This window comes from Strix aluco, chromosome 1, assembly GCF_031877795.1.
Source record: "Strix aluco isolate bStrAlu1 chromosome 1, bStrAlu1.hap1, whole genome shotgun sequence".
In the NCBI taxonomy this organism is placed as follows: Eukaryota; Metazoa; Chordata; class Aves; order Strigiformes; family Strigidae; genus Strix; species Strix aluco.
In genome coordinates, this window is record NC_133931.1 from 150,672,096 (window position 1) to 150,691,875 (window position 19,780).

A 19,780-nucleotide genomic window follows, 5' to 3' on the forward strand; every position below is an offset into this window, starting at 1 on the left:
TTCTTGAGAGGGAACTTTTAAAACAAGGATATACATTAAGTAGTGTGAATTCTGACAGTTACTCTAATGTCACTTAATGAAGTGACTTCTAATATGCCAACAAAATACTATGGTATCACTATTTAGTATGGAGGGTACAACGTTTTGAAACTGCATTCAGACACTGAGTTCTCAATGTTACATTTGTGATCACTGAACATGAATTGCACTGTATGTTACTAGGACGCATAAATAAGTTTTGATAAAAAGCTTATTTGAGAAATGGAATACTCTTGAAAATTCAGAAACTTGGAAATTTTTAAAATGCTCTTCCTTTAAATGAACAGGGTGTTAATCTAAAATGGTGTCATTTGAGACCAGAGTAGTAGCCACTGTCACTTGAGTGGGCTGTAATGCTAAGAATAATTGTGAAATTGTTTTTGATTTCAAGGCATCAAATGCTAAGCACATCACAAAGTTCTAGATTCTTATGAAGTCTTTGTCCTTTCCTTTGGTAGGGAGAATCTGGATTCATAGGATATCCTGGTCCAGAGGTATGATTAAATAGGCATGTTTGCTTTCTTTATGTCTTGTTTTACATTATTGTGGTTATCTGTCTTTCTGTCTGTCTTCTCCTTTCCTATGAAGTTTTGGATTTCATTAATTTTCAGGGAGAAGATGGAGACCCAGGCATTCCAGGAGCTGAAGGACCCAAAGGAGTTAGGGGTAGAAGAGTAAGGATGATAAATCTTTTAACTCTGTGAAGAGTTCTATAAGTAAAGCCCTTATGACTTAAGTGTTTCCTCACCAAAAATGTTTGAAATTGGTTCCCACTCTGATCTTTTATTGCCAAATCCAGGGTGAGAGGACTTGAGAAAATACAAGTCTAAGTCTTTAAAGATGTTAGTTGTTAATAATTCTTAGGGGTAGTAGTCTATCTTTATGTAAATGCAGGATCCAACTCACAATTTAGTTATAGAGGTTTTTATCTGCTGAAATTCTGCACCTGTGTGTGCAATTATAAAGAATAAAACCTGTGTTTCTATTTTTAGGGTAATGCTGGCACACCAGGTTCCCTGGGAGACCCAGGGGACCAAGGGCCATCAGGACCTGTGGTAACATTTTTATTTTAAAAAGTCACTCTTAGATTGCTCTTAAACTTGCCTTTAGACTAATGGAATATTTAATAATTTCATGTGGTAAACTGTGCTTAATCAGTCTGGCAGTTATGTCTTGTCTGTGGATGTGTGTGCACAAGAGCACCTGCTGTTGGAAATGAAACTGCAATGATACAACGCAGGGCAGAATTTCTTCCATAATATTTGGTATTGTCTTTAGGCTGGGTAAATATCTAATTAAAAAAGAAGAGAGTACTAGGATGTAGAACTGGATTGTTCTGCAGAAAGCCAATGTATTTTTCATTTAAAAAGAAAAGCCATTTAAAATCAGACTTGCAATTGCAGGCATGCACTTAAAGCTTAAATTGACTGTAAAGTGTTTCACTGTATACAAGTAGATGTCTTGATGTATTTTTGTGTGTATGTACTTTTATGTGATGTACTTGCACTTTTCCAGTGTCTGTGATCTGCATTTTATACAACAAAAAGTTTTATTCTCTAAGCAGGGGGAAGGATCGTGGATTTCAGTGGGATTTAGGACTAACATTGTAGACGGTTAGGAAAATCCCTGTATGTGTCTATCTTATCTTGCAGCCGTTCTGCAAATCAGCTCCATAGTGACCAGAAACAATTCCCTACTGTTAATTATTTTCTTGTTAAACTTTATTAAGCCTACTCTTTTAGTTTAAGTGTGGAACATTATTGATAACAGTATTTTTACTTGTATAACATGGTCCATGGGATACTTGCAATTTAGAAAACAATTTAATTTTTTTTTGTCATTACACTGTGCTGGTCAAGGAATGTACCTGGCCTGCTTTATTTTATGATGCTGGGCACAAGAATGGCTAAGAGTGCCCGCTGGAATGCACTGCCCTCCCTGCTCCTTGACTGCTCACATACGTTAAAGACAGAAAGACCTTGTATGCTGATGAGTCAGATAGCTGTTGGTCTTGCCAATCCATGGTCAAGAAGTCTTCAGAGAGATTTCAAACTCAAGATCTCCTCTTTAGATGTAGAACTGAGAGTGGAGCCTGGGAGGTATGGGCTTGGTGGGATTATTGTAGTAGCAGTGCATCAGTGAAATGGGAAAGTGGGAACTCTGTGGGAAGTGGAAGAGATAGGTAGTAGACAGGGCCAGACAAAACAGGCCTGTTTTACCCATCCTTTCTAACTTGGTGGCATGATTTATCCATGCGGGTCAAGTCTGCACAGCTCAGTCACCACCACTAAGCTGCTGCAAAAGCATTTGTTAGGGCTCAGGCAATTCACAGTTAACTCCTGCTGAACGGTACCAGGAGAAGAACAGGAACCTGCTGGGAAATGTAAGAAGATAAAAGCATGGAATGGCTGTGATGGTGCTAGCAGCAAAACAGCAGAGGAGACAAGGAAGGTAGCTCAGGCAGGAGATGGAGGCACGGAAGGTTAACTGGAGGGGGAAGAAATAAATATGGAGATGGGGTTGTCATTTGGGGATGTGAGGAGGTATATGATTGTAAACTGTAGCGTTATGGTAGAGAGAGGCGAAGATAAAGGTTGTGGGATGTGGAGTTCAAATTTTTCTGGTATATCTCACAGCAGCCCCCTGCAAGAAAGAAAATTTTCAGTAGGCTTGCTACACATCTGAATTGCACACATAATGAAAACTCTCAAGCTGCCTTGAAAAAAAAATAATTTTCCTGTATTTTATTCCTGTTGCAAAGATTAAACAATACTTTTATTTTGAAAGAAGGTGCTTGGAATCCTGGCATTTGCCCACAGGCTCCCAAGGAAAAGGGTGCAGAGTAGCCAAAGCCTAGCTAGACTGGTTGAGCAGTCATGATGTGTATAGGGTCTGCAGGATCTGTGGGGATTGTACCCTGCAAGAGGAGAAGGCAAGTGTATCACACATCAGAGGTCGAAAAGGATGTAAGGTGCAGATAACTGAACCACAGCACAGAAACTGCTGTTTAGAAAGTAAATACAATTCTGAATTATACTGGTCCTCAAGGGCAACAAGTATCAAACATTTATAAAACCATTAAGGAAACTGGACTGAGAAATAGGTCTGAGAAGTAGTCTACAACTCTGTTTGGAACAGGTCCACAGAAATCTGTGCTGGGAACTGATGTCTCCTCATATTTCAAATCCATGAATGGTTGTCAGGGAAGCACTGTGTGCCTGCATTTTCTTTGGGCTACAGAGTAATAGATGGGAATACATTATCAGGGTCTGATTTTCTGGACCTATGTTTAATTTGTTTCAGGGTGCCAAGGGACCAATGGGCACCATTTTAATGGAAGTAAGTAATCACCTTACAGCTAACTGCACACTGCATGGAAATAACAGTTTTAGCTTTCCATTTATAAGCACTGAGTGTAGTGAGCACAATTAGCTGTTATAAAACAGTATCCTTTTCAAATACTTGTCAGATTGCAGTGGGTTCTTCTGTTCTGCACGTAATCAAGGAATGAGAAACAATTATGCATATGGATTAATGTCACGTCCAAACTTTTACAAACTGTTGGACCGTTAATATTCCTTTATCTGTTTCTTCATTCACATTACTTTACACACCAGCTCAAGTTTAGGGTTACTTTTTTACTTCTTAATCCTCTTGTAAAGGCAGGCATTTCCTCAGCAACAGCTATTTTCACTGGGAATAGCAGGGCAGGATTTGCTCAGAATCCTAATCCCATGTAAAAAGAACACTTCTGAGTAAAGGCTTCATCTAACCCTTACATGGACAACACCTGCAGGTGTGTTGTGAGTCCTCTCCTCCTTCGTGGACCTCTGTCTTCCTGTGTGAGTTGGTGTTGAAATGCCTATTCTCCTATGGAAGTGCCATTGCCTGATGACCTCCTAGATCAGATTATTACACAAAATAAAGAATGGATAAATGGTTGCTTAATACTCCAGAGCATGATTAAATGCCAACAGAGCATGTCTGAAAAAAACCCCTTAGTTTCTGCAGCAGGAGCAGTACCCCTCTACTACTTGAAATGGAGAGGAACTGGAATGTGTGAATCTGGATTTATTGTAGTGAGAGTTAGTTGAGGAGCTAGGATATGACCTTCAGCTCAAACCAACAGTAAGGTTCCCAGTCTGGGATTTGCCATTAATTGCTTTTTTTTTTTTTTTTTTTTTGGATCCTGCAGCCTTGTGAACTTGTGAATTTTACACGAAAAAACTGCCGTAAGTAGGCAGCATCTTCTTTTACCTCTGATTCCACCTAGTCACTCTTCTCACATAGAATAGCCTCCATTGGAAACCCTGTAGGCTGGTAGTTTGTGTCTGGGTTCAATTTGATGATGACTGGTAGTTGTTAACTGTTGAGGGGATTTTTCGGTAGGTGTGTGAAACAGGCTTATGCTTTTTGCTCATTTTGCCTATCTTTTAATTACAAAAACTGTAACAAATGTTTCTGTTCCTCATTTAAGATTGAATTTGGGGAATTCTCTGAGAGAAGACAATATTTATATATCACCTGACCACTAGATATGGAGTGTTCATTCTCTCTCAGACTTGTGTGCTCAGCAGAACCCAGAACAATTTCTTTAATTCTCATCCAGTAAAACTGCACTATTTTGAGATTGTGGAAGAGGAGTGTTGTCTCTCACTGACAGATTCTGTCACTTGTCTGAGCTTTGAATCAGGCTCTTTAGTGAAAGCAAGTGAATATGTCACTATTTTAATGAATATGAGTCAAAAATAATTTATTTGCTCTCCAACTCTTCATTCCAGCTTGCTCATCAGGTAAGTCCACCTGACCTCTGCATGTCCTTTTTTTTTTTTCTTATAGACTTGAAGAAAAAACCAACAATGTATGTGAGAACCTTTCCACAACTCAAACATTTTTTTTATTTCAATATACAGACACATGTCCAGTTTATCCCACTGAAGTGGTGTTTGCCTTTGATATGTCTGAAGATGTTACCCCAGCTGCATTTGAAAGGATGAGGACCATTGTTATGTTATTGCTGAAGACCATTAAGATCAGTGAAAGCAATTGTCCAACAGGTGCTCGTGTGTCCGTTGTTTCTTTCAATACCAATACACGCTATCTCATCCGATTCTCAGATTTTCAAAAAAACAACTTGCTGCTACAAGCAATTCAGAGAGTACCACTAGAGAGATCCACTGGAAAACGTAATATTGGAGCAGCCATGAGATTTGTTGCAAGAAATGTCTTCAAACGTGTTCGTCAGGGCATCCTTGCAAGAAAAGTTGCCCTGTTTTTTGCCAATGGTCCATCGCAGGATGATGTTGCCATCAGCACAGCTGTACTTGAGTTGAGTGCCTTGGACATCACTCCAGTGGTTATTGCCTTCAGTGAAGTGCCAAATATCAGACGTGCCTTCTCAGTAAGTGGACTATAGAAAATTGAGTCAGTCACCCATTTGCTTAGTGTCTGCTAGTGTTTGAGTAAAGCATGCTCTCAAGCCCCTAAGTTCTATAGGAACTGTCCAATCCCTTATTAGTAACCTTTACTATACCCCTTTTCATTTTAACAAAGAAACACTGATTCACTTGACCATAATGATCACCATCTGACCTCTTTCTGCACATGAATTATTTATGACTTGTGCTTTTAGGCCACATCACAGAATTTCAATAACATTGTGTTAATTTCACTTGGTTACCTATGCCATTTATCTTTGGAAGTTTTGACATGTACTAACCATTTAATTAACAAACTGTGGCCCTAGTTTCTAGAAGAAGTAGTAGTAGAAAGCTTCAGGTACACCAGGGTTTTTTTCAAAAGAAAATGAAATTAAGCAAACCCCCTTTTGATAGCTCTATTGCTGTTAGTACAGGAGAAAATTAGCAACTTTTGTTTTAAAATATGACTTCATATATAAAAAATAATAAACAAAAAAAGCAATCCATTTTACCAGGTACCAAAAGAAAACAGTTCTAAGTTTCTTTAATGTTTCATAATATCTGTACCATGTTCTCTCTCTTTTCAATTTATTTTTGTATCATCTGTGCTCAGTTTTAACTTTTTCAAAATAAAATCCCTTCCAGCTGCTGTTTTTTCAAAATATTCCTTTAGAAGGAAACTATATTTACTTACATGTGACAAGAAGAGCAAAACTTGGAGGCTAAGTTCTGACCTAGTAGCATCTAAGCCAGCCCTTTAATCTTCATATTATATTTATTCTCATGCAGCCTCATATTAGTCAATTCCCATATTTGTCAAGCTGAATGTTAATTTAGTGGAATGAAAAAATTCTGCTGGCATATGAGAAGGAAGCTTATAGTTTATTCACTGGGTTGCTCCACAGGATAAACAGGAGCAAGCATCAGTATTTTGTTTACTTAGTATAAGCAGATTAGGAATCCGAATGCATATGACAACATCTGGTATTTACAAAGGTGCCGACTTGCCATAAATCAGTTTTCAGAGTAGAAAACTTTTTAAAAGCTGCTTAGCAGGGGGAAAGGCAAAAAATTCACTGCCCAGCTCTCCTTTAGGGTTCCAGTCATGGGAAGACAACCAACTTCACCACCACCACCCAAGAAAATACAACTTCCCTTTCTTTCAGATGGACTTCTGCCCTTGCAGTGGAGAGGTGATCTAATCTTCATGATCCTACCAGCCTGTAGCCACAGATACTTACTGGATTTGGTTAGTTTGCTTTAGGAGCCTCAGTTTGGAGATGAGTTAAACAGTCATTGCCAATTCTAATTCCTTTGAAGAGGCCTATCTCTAACATCCTTTACAGACATTAATCAGAAGTTAATTGTGTTGTGTTGTATATAACACACACAAAACTTAAGTTTAATGAAAAGAAGTAATTATCTCTTTTCTCCCCATTTTAGCTTATCTGTATATATGGTTCGTTTCCTGCAATATTATGATATTTTACAGCCATTTTTATTTATCTTGGTTCACAAGGAAATGTTTTTTCCCTTAAATCACGTTTGGATGGGGTTGAGCTGTCAGTGAAATTGTAGGATGTTGTTGGAGCTTCTTCAGGGTTCCTTAAGCATTTCTGTGGTCAAATCTTCTACTGGGGAAGATTGTCTTTCTTCAGCTGATCACAGTCTGAAGGCTGTTCTTATGCTAGCATTTTCTCTCCCAATAAAACATTTTCGCTGTGGAAGATTTCTCTTTGTCCCAGTAAGAGCTGAGATAGGAGATCCCGCCCTTTTCTCCGTAGCACCCTACTGATAAAAGAAAAAAAGTGATAGACCTTCACTGGCAAAAAAAAAAAAAAAATCTTAATATATTTTGCCTATGTTTTGCCTATCTTTTTAATGTTACTTTTGTATCTGTTTTAAAACATAGATAGATGATACTAGAAGATTTCAATTCTTTGTTTGGGAAAGACAACAGGATGAAAGTTTGGAGAGCGTCATATATTGTACACTTTGCTTCGGTAAGACATTTTAAAAATTCCAGCAGTTGTATTGGGCTTTTTCCCCTTTCAATAACAAATCCTGTACATTTTATTTTGCAGTGTGGTGTTGGTAAATTTTTATGGTACCCCTTAAACACATTTGTGCTTAAATACAAAAAAATAATAAAGTAATGAGCAATGCATTGGGCAGAGTCCTACTGCCACAAGTGGTTGTACAAGTGGTCCACAAAGATGCGTTAAGAGATAATTCTTTACGTACACTTGCACCAGCACCAATACCATCAGTGGTTGCATGGGGCAGCTCAGCCCAGCTCTACTGCGCAAAGGTGGCCACTGAGTGCTCCCATTCCAGGATGGCTACAAGACAATGCTGTGGCCGTTTCTTGTCATCACCAAGAGAAACTTCACTCCCTTACAGGGAGTTGTTCTGTCTCTGGCATTCCTGTTTACAGCCAGTTTAACCCCTTCTGAAATAGGGACTTCTTGCCCTCCATGCCAGGTCATTCCTTGGTTACAGTTTACCACTGCTGAGAAGTTACAATTTGAATTTCCCCTTCAGTGGATGGTAAGAACTAGAATCTCAGACCCACAAAAGCTGTTTAATTAGTTGCTGTCTCAGCCATGTGAAATGAATTACTGTGTTTGGCACTTCCTTTTTAACAGAAATGTCCTTAAAATAGCATTATGATTCTGGGAAACCAGGCTCATTTACTGTAAATTTTTACTGTAGTTGAGAACTGTCAATGTTACATTAATGGTTGGACTAGGTGATCTTCAAGGTCTTTTCCAACCTAGATGATTCTGTGAAATTCTACATTGTGACTGGGGAAAAAGCTACTAAATTATAATATTTCAGAACTCTGAACAATAGTCTGATATGAAAACTAGAGGTTGTTGCAGTGTCCTTTACAGTGTTTAGATTTTGACAGAAGAAAATTCCTCAAGGGAGCTCTTATCTGTTAAAGTTTTTTTACCTTATGAACATTTTTTGCTCTCATGCCTGAATAATTTCCCATGGTATCTCAAAACCCTGTTCAGCAAGACTCATCTGATTTTTCCCTACTAGAACAACAAGATTTCAGGTTACCAAATTGATTTTTTTAAAATCAAAATTTAAGAAAAATAAAATAGATGAATAGGACTGTATGAATTTTTTTTTCTGAACTTTTGCTTTTGTTGTGTTGCTAAATCGTTTGCTGTTTATTGGCTCTTCCTCTCTAGACAAATGCAAACCAAGTACCAACTGTGACGTGCCCTTTTCTCCTGCTGTTCTGATGGATATGGATATCACTTACATCATGGACAGCTCCCGCAGCATCAGCAGTGAAGAGTTTCAGAGAGCCAAAGACTTCGTGAGCAACATGCTGGATCAATTTGTTGTTTCCTCACAGCCAAATGACTCATATGGAGGCATCAGAGTGGCACTGGTGCAGCAGGCTCCCAGGGGCTTCTTGCCTGACAGAAACCAGACCCCTGTGGCCTTGGAGTTTGATCTAGTCACATACAGCAATAAAGATTTGATGAAGAAACATATCCAGGAGTCTGTTCATCAACTGGAAGGGTCATCAGCCATTGCTTCTGCCCTACAGTGGACAGTTGAAAATGTATTCTTTAAAGCCCCCAGACAAAGAAAACACAGGGTCATATTTGCAATAGTTGGAAGCAAAACAAGCACGTGGGACAGAGAGAAGCTGAGAGAGATTTCACTTGGAGCCAAGTGCCAAGGGTTCACATTGTTCACTCTTGCGCTTGGCAATGATGTGAGTGACAATGAGCTGATGGAGCTGTCAAGCTCCCCCACAGACCAGCACTTACTGACATTGGGCAGGGTTTCAACGTCTGAGATGGTATATGCGCAGAGGTTTAGCCGGGCATTCCTCAATCTTCTACAACGTAAGTAGCGCACAATGGCATTTGCTTAAGTTATGAAAAGCAAGAGGAATCCTGTGTAGGGGAAGGTAGTCAGTGTGTATGCACTATCATTCAGTTTCTAGTCATAATTTAGCTAAGCAATCTTTCATCTTCAGTTTGCTGCAGATGCTGGACAGTAATGAAAGTGCCAGTAATGACAGAACAGCATTATATTCTAATGGTGCCTTAGGCCAAAGGCTTAAGTAGTTTTTTCCCTTAAGTTTCTATTTAACGTGTGGCTTTGTTGGCTCCACTTTCACTAAAGACAGACCATTCTTCAGTGAAGAGAACAGAGTTATGTTCCTGATTTAGGCCTACGTTTTTCCTCTTACTATTGCCAGGTCCAGATTTACTGAGCTGTTTATGCATGTTTAGACTTTGGGGCAGATACAAGTTTAAACATTTAGCAAATCTGACATTAACTCTTTACTGCAGTTATTCCCCCTCTGTAGAGCAGAGAAAGACCTACTTCACTTTTCAAGACACATTCATGTAGATTAGCAGACCCTAGGTGCTTTGAAATACAAGCAAGAGAATATAGAGAAGGAAATTGTTACCGATTTAGAAGCATGTACTTAGAGATGTCAAGGTTTCTATAGAAGGATCAATAGTGTATTACAGAACAAGACAAAAGTATAAAAGGTTGGTTCAGGAGTCATTCTCATCTAGCTGATCTCTAACATGATTTTCATTTTCCTGGACATAGTGCCAGTCACTCCAGATATTGTTTGTTACTTATTAAAAGATGCAAACTCCAGTTCACAACAAAAAAATAATGTAGTACTTTTTATTAAACATACTGGGGTTTGGAGGACTTAAAAACTCACCCATGGTATCTGTGCTTTCCTCACAGAAGAAATTAACAGTTATCCTTCACCTGAACTTCAAGAAGAGTGTGAAAACTTAGATCAGGGAGAGGTACAACAGCAACTGTCTACAACTGAAAGGTTTGGAATTTCCTATTAAACTTTTTGAGTGTGTATCTCTAAACATAAGACTTTTCCCTTTGGGTTAGTGGTTATATTCGAAGTAGCTTTAAAAGAAACAGGGTCAGGATCAAAAATGTTTTTCACAGTGTTCAGAAGGAATGAACCAGATGCATTTTTCAAGGCCATACCGATCCTTAAATACTTTTTTTTTTTTTCCCCCTCTCCTTGGAAGGATGCCTTTTCCTGAAACTGATGGAACTGGTTATGGTCCTGGTTTAGACGACGTTGAAAGAACTGAAAGTAGAGTCCTGGAGAACGTTATAGAGACCACCACAGTACCTGTGTACACAGTGCCAGAAATGAGATATGGTTATGAGGAGAATCAGTATTTTACAGAGGAAGATGCGGAAGGAGAAAAGCCACAAGAGTACGGAGAAGCTCAGGAGGAGATTGAGGAAAACTTGCAGACAACAGTAGAAACTAGAGCTGCCTATAGTGATTATGGTATGATTTTAGAATATGAAAATCTTTTTTAATTCATTACAAAGACTCTAAATTGTGAAGGGCTCAGTTGAGTATTTACACAATACGAAGCATTTCCATTCATTATATTTTCCAAAGCGTTTTGTCACCATATATTTGTATTCAGTCCAAATCTATACAGTAAGAGTTTGTAATTAAAGGCTGAACTGCAGGTCTCGTTATGACTTTAGCTTCGATTTGTAACTTTTTGTAATAATACATTATTAAGTTCTAACCCCCTTTACTAAAACAGTTGATCGTGTTAAGTCCCCAAGTTGCACTATAATTACTGAGTTACTCCTGCTGCTAACTTAGCTCAGCGTGGAGGAACTAAGTATGTCTCTGCTGCAGTCTGTTCCTGTAGGAAGAACAGGATCCCTCAGCAAGAAGTAACCTATCAAAATATATATTCTTCATGTTTTTTACTTTGCTTCCTAATTATGCCTTTTTCTTTGCAGATTTGCCATTTGATACAATAGGTATGGGAAGTTGATTGCAAGACAATTTGTCACCCACATTCTTCTAACACTATTGAGTGTTTTTATTGTTTAGATTACAATTGGAATCTCTTTGAAAAAAATGCAATGGTGTCTGCATAGCTTTGGGTGTGGTAGCTCGTTTCTACAGCTGCCATCCCTTTGTTTTTCATTCCTCTCCACTCAAAAATGATTCAGGAATGTCTGGTAGAGAGAGGACCAATGCTTTTGCAAAACTGTGTTAATATTTGCTCTTTAATTAAGAGCTAATGTACCTCTGGGAATGCCACACATCCACAGTGCATGACAGACTTGCTCAGCACAGATGGAATTGGTCCGGTCACCTAACTACATGTGTTCAGTCTTGAATCAGTGCTCCCATTAACCAGTTCATGAACTCTGTGATCACACAGAAGATTCAGTAGCAGGAAGATATGTTGCTGTTTATACTTTACAAACAAAGTATTTCCTGTGAGGAAGTAGTCAGAGTCATTGCACTGATGTTGTGAGCAGTGACCTAAGCCACTTAAGGAAGATGTATGAATGGCCATTCCCAATCCTGAGTTGTAATTAGTGACCCAACAGTTTACTTCTAAAAACATGTAGCACAGTTCCAGAACTTGCCTTTTGAGAGATGTACTTTGTACTGATCTATTGCTTGAGATTACTGTTTTTTCAGTTGATTAGGAGGAGAAAGCTATGTCATTACAAAAGTTTGGGATGGGTAGTTGTATCAGTATTTTACTTTACTTCTCAGTGTTTCCCCCTCAATGTCATACAGATACCCAAGTCTAGAGCAGCTCTTCTGACTTCGAGTAACTCTGAGTCTACATTGGTGAAAGCCATTAGATCTGTACTTACTGAATACCAGATTGCTACAAAGTATGCTACTCTCGTCTACTTTTGGGCTAATTTATGCAATTTAAATCTCTATTACTCTGGAATTTGGCTAGGAGACTCTCATGGATAGTTTAACCATCTATGTGTGTGCTCATTTATGAAGTTTTACTGGTGGATAGCAGTATAACAAGTTGGAATACAGAGGAGGGACATTTTGAAAAGCTGTATTTACCTAGTCCCTGTAGACCAGGTATAATCTTTTTTTTTTTTACAGTAATTTTAGTAAAAAGTTTATGTTAAAAGACTAAAGAACCTTTAACATTCTTTCTGTTTATGCCACTGAAAATCTAGTTGTTTGAGACATTCTTTCTGGTTAAATCAATCATAAGAAGAGGGGCTTCAGACCATGCCGGCACTGTGGGTTTCTGGATGAATACTTAGTGAATCTTTGTAAGACCTTGAACACTGGCTACCTCTTTCATCTGCCAGTTTGCACTTTTCTCTGAAATTACAATGCTGAGAAGGGTGGATCTTTCTTTCATTAAATCTATCTCTTATTTCCCTTTTCCAGATGCATGTGGCCTTGCTCAAGATAGTGGAGAATGTGAGAATTACGTTCTGAAGTGGTACTACGACAAAGAGCAGAAAATGTGTGGTCAGTTCTGGTATGGGGGCTGTGGAGGCAATAAAAATAGATTTGAAACGCAAGAAGAATGTGGATTCTTGTGTATAGAGTCTTCCTAATCCAGAGACACGTAAATTACTTTAATTCATTAGTTACACTATCAGGGTGATGGGCAAAAGGGCTTGAAAGCTTTACATAGCCACTCAGCTCCCACATTTCAGTTGAAAGATATACTTGATTGTAAAGTTATTATCTAGTAACTTAATAGTAAAAATAAAATTAAAAGCTATTTCTCAGTTGATTTAACATGTTGAGTACTGAGAAACTTCTGTTAGCCAAGAGCATATTGTTTAAAAGGGATAAAAGTATAAATACCATAAAAGTATAAACACCAAAATGTGCATTTTCTAAATATACTGAAAAAATAAAACAATACCTCAGAGATTTTAATGAAAAAACATTGGGTGCAAGACACTAATGTCAAAATGTTTTGATGAATTTGCTTGCATTTATCCTGCTTACAGAAAATGCCAAAAAGCGTATAGCTCTCAAATGACATTGACTTACTAGAATTCACTTCACTTTGATTTAGAGTATTTTCTACCATAAAGTCGTTCTTGGCTTCTTAATTTTTTTTCTGAATAATCCATCATGTGAATAAAATCAATCATTCTCAAATATTTCACTTCTGCTGTTAGTTCTTGAAACAGATGTAAGCATATTGTCATAGTGTGCCTTCTCATATGTAAATAAATGTTGGTCCCTTTCCCTTGTTACCAAAGGTTAGACAAGCGCATTCATTTCAGAACATTAGATTTTTGTCATTGCTTGCCCTTGAGGGGAAAAAATAAGTCCTGAGGACATCTTCTGATTAAAGGTAATAAATGCAATGCCCTGCAGAAAGGTAGGACTTAGCTGAGCTAAGTGTACTCTGCTGACTTACCCAAACTCTGCAGTTGCCCATTTTATATCTGGGGAAGTGATGGTGCATTTAAGTTTGTCACCTTGGACCACTTTTTGTAGAGGTGGCTGTACTCACATGGAATTTTGTTCTTCTCTCTATTTGTCTACAACAAGATAGATAAAATATCTCTCATACATTTGCATGGACTGCTGGCCAAGAGTTTCTCAACAGACTTCTACGGAACATACATGAACTTGGATTTCCAGAGCCTGGTGGTTCTGACTCATGCAGAGGGAGTCTGTTGTGAACAGTGACTTTGAACAGAGGGGACTCGTGTGAGCCTCAGGACTATAATAATAATGCTGAGCAACTCAGCGCTAAAGGTGACAGTGCCACCCTTAGCTCAGCTGAGGAAGGGTCAAAATGTCTCATGGATTACTGCTATTGACTCAAACTCTGGGTGGGGACAGGTGAGTCGATGAAGCCATTGGTCTTTCACCTTCGGATTTTCTCGCAACAGAATGGGACTGCTGTGGAGTGGGAGGTACTCTACACTCTGTTTCTGTTCTTTTTCTACACTTGTGACTGGGAAATGGTACTTAAGGAGGACACTACAGCTGTCTGTTTGGGGGCTAGATGTGATCTATTTACTTTGTGAAGCAATAAATTGAACCTGTGTTTGCTTTTTACAGTATGTACAGTGCTTTTAATTCCAAAGTGTTTAATATCTAGCTTTCCAAAATGCTGTTCTCTAATAGCTGTTTCTCCACAGACGCTGCCAGTTGCTAGTAGTTTCTGTCCTCTTTCAAAATCAATGGCTCCCTCCCCTTAAGTCAGGTGTACATGAGAAGTGACTTTCCCTTTTTTGGAGAACTTGGTCACTTTTTACACAAGACTCACAGAAATCTTTTCTCTAAGACAGAACAGCTTGGCAGTTTGATCTCCTATTTTCTTTAGAACTTTAATGTTCTCATTTTGTTCAGGTAAGTGAATAATTCTTTTGCTTGGAAAGGAGGAGTAAAAAATTAAACATCTCTGTTGTTGTAGCAGAAGCAATTTTTGATATCTCAGGTTCTCTTTGGCCCAGGAGATGTGGGGTCCCCTGATGGATCTCGGCTGCCAGCAATCCATCTCTTTCTTTCAGTTGGCTATTATTATCTGGGGCTAGTCTTGCTGCTGGCTCAAAATTATTGTTTTTCAGTGAGGGAAGTGTCCTGCTGCATGGGATACTCCCTCCTTGATAAGGAGAAATTTATGTCTGTGTGCACTGACTGGCTCATGCTTTCTACGCACACATCTTCCATCTCATTGCCTCAGACAGGCTGGTTGATGATCACCTTTCTGGAGCAATGCAGTATAAGACCAACCAGTTGCCCCCCTTGAAGAATGACTCTCAAAGCCTTCTAATCTGTTTTTCCTTCTTCTTTCATTCCTGGCATAAATCCCCTGGGCTTTTTTCCAAAAGGAGGAATATGCTAGCTGCTGCAGGATGCTTAGGGGTCTATTGTCTAACCCCTCTCTCACCCTTGTGGTTGTGTCAGGTGGTCCAGCAAGCAGCATTTGCAGGCTTTTTTTTTCTTTTTTTCAGACATATGGAATACTGTAGGAATTCAGATGAGTTACACAAGGTAACATGAAAAGAATTATTTTGCAGGCAACTGACTAGACTTCTCTGCTGCATTTCACTGAGTTGTGAAATATCAGCATTCAGCAGATGGTAAAATGTTTTTGTGAAATCTTAAATTCTAATGCCAGTGAAATATTCTGGTGTTGCCGCTTCTAAGCGCTGAACAGACTTTTGTGAGAAATCTCGGTGCTGAATTTTGTACGTTGTCTGAGTTGAGGCTGTACTTTTGGTGTTGTGGGCACTTAAACTTCAGAACATTGCTCTAGGTAACGGAGTACCTAGCACCTACTTTTTTTGAACCCTTGTCATTCTTTTTAGTGGCTGTGGTGTAAATGGATGGTGGAACTGTAAAAGGATCACATGTGTATGGTACAGCGCGTAGTGATCTCCTCATGTCAGGGAATGCCCTTCCTCCCTGCGGTCCCTGCGGTGCCTTTGTGCAGCTATTCTTACATAGCCTGTGCTACCATATGTCTTCTGTGGCTGGCTCCAGTTTGAAAGCGGTTTAAACATTGTAGCTCAAAGCCTTTGTGCCAGTGCTAATAAACCCTGCTTTTTAAAACCAAATTAATTAATACAGGAATTGCTGTCCATTAACAGAGTAGAAATTGGGATATGAATCTTTGTACTGGGATATGACTGTCTGCCATGAGATAACATTCTCTCCTCTAATAAAAGCAGTCTTCTGAAGATGTACGCGCTGCTCAGTTGAGTGAATTAAGAGCAACCTCTCCCTGCTGAATGCCAAATTCCTCCCAAACTATAAAAGAAACATGAACCTCTCAGAAGTAACAAGAAAGTGGCTTCTTTATGGATGTTGTCAGAGGCTGTATTTAGAGAGTCAAGCCACACACTTAGAAATCTGTTTAGGGAGCAATTTAGTTTTGCCACAGTAAACCTCTGTGTGATGTTTATGCTGCTCCTTAGTTAAGACAATCTGTAGTTTAAAAAGTGCAAGAAGATAGATCTACTAAACCTAATCCTACTACTGTCATATGTCAACCCAAATGCACATATTCTATCTAAATTTTGTAATCCAGAGTAGCTGAATTCTGAGGCCCAATCCTCTGACAAGGAAGGTGATCAACAGAGAACAGATATCCCTGGGATCAAAACACTGCCTCTGAGTTCTGCTCAATAAAAGTGAGTAAATTTAATGCCCTTGCTTATTTGGTTATTTTTTGTTACAAGGGTTATAATGATGTGAAAATGCTCATAATCTAGTACTAATTTGTAAAAGGTTTCAGATTGCATTTTATATTAATTAGGTCTAGTAATTCATATCTTTATTAATTTAATGGGGCCAGATTGTGTTGCAGAGAGAGAAAAGATCTGAAGCATGTTTGAGGGAAAAGCTTTCAGCTTTCTGGCTTTGTGTTATTTTCTAGCTCCTACTGCAGAATTTGGCTGTGTATCTGACAGATGGATTGACCAGCTTTTTTAATGAGAAAGGAGCCCAGCTCATCTAAAACATGTAAGGGGTAAATTTTACCTTTTGTAACAAAGCTGGTACATGTCCTGGCTATAATTGGAACCCAGTGTGAGTGGAATGCAAGTCTTGTGTTCTTCCTCAAGGCATGAGGTGTATGCCATTGCATCTTGTCAAGGTGCAATGCATGTGCAGAATTTGAATGGGATTGGCAGTTACCAATATGTAAGAAGTCAGTGTTGCACTTTTCACTGACCCATAGAGCCTTGACGCTTGCAGGGTTGCTGGTAACGGTCTGGTGCTGTTTCCCAGCATGTGACAGGCCTTCAAGAATCCCAGGTCCTGGAGACCAGGGGGTTAATCTGGAGCAAGGAGGAACTACTTTTGGTGGAAGAGGATCAGGTCAGGGAATGCTTAAGCAAACTGGACATATATAAGTCCATGGGCCCTGATGGGATGCACCCATGAGGCAGCTGAAGGATTTAATTGGGAGGCCACTCTTGATAATCTTTGATCAATCATGGCGACTGGGAGAAGTGCCCAAAGACTGGAAGAAAGTAGATGTCACTCCAGTCTTCAAGAAGGGCAAAAAGGAGGACCCAGGGAACTACAGGCCAGTCAGCCTCACCTTGATCCCTGGGAAGGTGATGGAGCAGCTAATCCTGGAAACCATTCCAGGCACATGAAAGACAAGAAAATCATCAGGAGTAATCAGTATGGATTAATCAAGGGGAAAAGTCATGCTTGGCAAACTTCTGTGATGAAATCTGGCCTGGTAGATGAGGAGAGAGCAGTGGATATTGTCTGCCTGGATTTCAGTAAGGCCTTTGACACTAGAGATCTGCGTAGGCAAGATATTAATGTGTGGGCTGGATGAGCAGTGAGGTGGATTGAAAACTGGCTGGTTGGCTGGACCCAGAGGATGATAATCAGTGATGCAACGTCTGGTTGGAGGCCAGTAACTAACAGTGTACCACAGGGGTCAATACTGGGTCCAGTCCAGTTTAACATCTTCATTAATGGTCTGAATGGGGCAAAGTTTACCCTCAGCAAGCCTGCAGATGACATAAAACTGGAAGAAGTGGCTGCTATGCCAGAGGGTCGTGCTCCCATCTGGAAAGACCTGGGCAGGTTCGAGAAATGTGCTGATGGGAACCTTGTGAAATTCAACAAGAAAAAGTACGAATTCAACAACCCCTTTCTCATTTTTCATTCAATATTAGATCAACAAAGGGAAGTGCAAAGTCGTGTACCTGGGGAGTAACAACACCCTGCACCAACAATATGCTGGGGGCCACCCACCTGGAAAGCAGTTTTGCAGAAAAAGACCTGGGGGTCCTGATGGACACAGAGTTGAACGTGAGCCAGCAATGTGCCATTGTGGCAAAGGCACATGGTATCCTGGGCTGTGTTAGTTAAAGTATTGCCAGCAGATGGAGGGGGTGATCTTTCCTTTCTACTCAGCACTAGTGAGGCCACACCTGGAGTACTATGTCCAGTCCTGGGATCCCCAGTACAAGAACAACACGGACACACTGGAGAGAACAGCAAAGGGCCACAAGGATGATGGACTGGAGCACCTCACATGTGAGGAAAGGCTGAGAGAGCTGGGACTGTTCAGCCTAGAGAAGAGAAGGCTCAGGGAGGATCTTATAAATCTATATAAATACCTGAAGGGAGGGTGCAAAGAATACAGAGCCAAGCTCTTTTCAGAGATGCCCTGTGACAGGATAAGAGCCAACGGGCACCAGCTGAAACACAGGAGGTTCCCTCTGAACATCAGGAAACACTTTTTTACTGTAAGGGTGATCGAGTACTGACACAGGTTGCCCAGAGAGGTTGTGGAGTCTCCCTCCCTGGAGATATTCAAAAGTCATCTGGACACAGTCCTGGGCAACTGGCTCTAGGTGGCCCTACTTGAGTAGGTGGGTTGGACCAGATGACTTCTGGAGGTCCCTTTCAGCCTCAGCCATGCCATGATGCTGTGATTCTGTGTCCGTGTAGCTACTGCTTCTGTGGGAACTCTTCTAACTGCCAAAATATACAGCAACTTCTCTCTTGTTGAGACAGGGTAAAGCAATTTGTCATGGGAGCAAACTAGCTATTGTGACTAGAAATTTTTGCACAAAAAATTGCAGAAAACCTTTAGCAGGGCTTTGTGCAGTTAATTGGACACAGAACTTTCACCTGTGTGTGGCAGTCAGGAAGCTCTTTTCTCTTTACCACAGGGGCTCTCAATATTTTTCCTTGTTTTTCCATTGCCTTGCTACCTCACTCACTGAGGCTTAAGCTAATATGTTTTCCTTAATGACTAACCCCACATGTCCATAATGGAGCAAAATAGCCTTGTTTGTCATTTTGGGACATTCAAGTAAAATTCTCCCATAACATGTGCAAGTGTATGGAATCATAGCTGAACAAGGTAGTGTCATCCAGAGGCTGCTTAGAAGGAACTGCTCAGACCTCTGAAGCAAACTGAGGGCATGGAGGGAGCTGCGTTTACTTTCAGAATTACTAAGTTACTTTGTGCTAAGTAGGATGTGCAACACCACCATCCACCCTTGCTTTTTAACAGGTCGTATACATACATATAATACATGTACAGATGTACACAAGCTCTGAACATTGACTTTCCTAGCCGACCCTGCCCTTGGTTGCTGCAGAATAATTCTGCTGCCTGCAGTGAATCCAGCTGGAAAACATGCTTCCAGCAGCAAGTGCATATTCTAGTATCCAGCCACTGTCATAAAAGATACAAGTTTCTTGTTAAATAAGAATGTTGTGGTTTTAACCCAGGCGGTAGCCAAACACCGCTCAGCCTCCCCTGCCTGAGGGATGGAGGGTGAGAATTGGAGGGGTAAAGGTAGGGAGACTTGTAGGTTGAGATTTAAAAAGTTTAATAGTTGAAATAAAATAAAACAATAATAACAATAGTAGAAAGTACAAATGGGTAATGCACAATGTGATTGCTCACCACCTGCCGAATGATACCCAGCCCATTCCTGGCTAGCAGTCCTGGAGGAGCCAAGATCCTGAAACAGCAATCCTGGAAGCGAGAGAGAGCCCCCCACTT

The 19,780-nt window shown here is 39.9% G+C and overlaps 1 protein-coding gene across 2 annotated transcripts in view; it reads left to right on the top strand.

Moving 5' to 3' along the window:
* Nucleotides 1–13,099, top strand: part of LOC141929874 (collagen alpha-4(VI) chain-like) — a 45,803-nt gene extending 32,704 nt beyond the window's left edge. The window contains exons 20-30 of one of the 2 annotated variants that reach the window (XM_074839891.1): nt 498–533; nt 651–713; nt 1,032–1,094; nt 3,343–3,378; nt 4,235–4,271; nt 4,953–5,440; nt 7,372–7,462; nt 8,666–9,337; nt 10,209–10,302; nt 10,517–10,788; nt 12,694–13,099. In XM_074839891.1, the coding sequence (XP_074695992.1) occupies nt 498–533; nt 651–713; nt 1,032–1,094; nt 3,343–3,378; nt 4,235–4,271; nt 4,953–5,440; nt 7,372–7,462; nt 8,666–9,337; nt 10,209–10,302; nt 10,517–10,788; nt 12,694–12,866 (2,025 nt within the window). In that variant the 3' untranslated portion in view covers nt 12,867–13,099. The remainder of the gene's footprint in view (nt 1–497; nt 534–650; nt 714–1,031; nt 1,095–3,342; nt 3,379–4,234; nt 4,272–4,952; nt 5,441–7,371; nt 7,463–8,665; nt 9,338–10,208; nt 10,303–10,516; nt 10,789–12,693) is intronic. The other variant, XM_074839882.1, reaches the window with a different exon arrangement.
* The last annotated feature ends 6,681 nt before the right edge of the window (nt 13,100–19,780 follow it).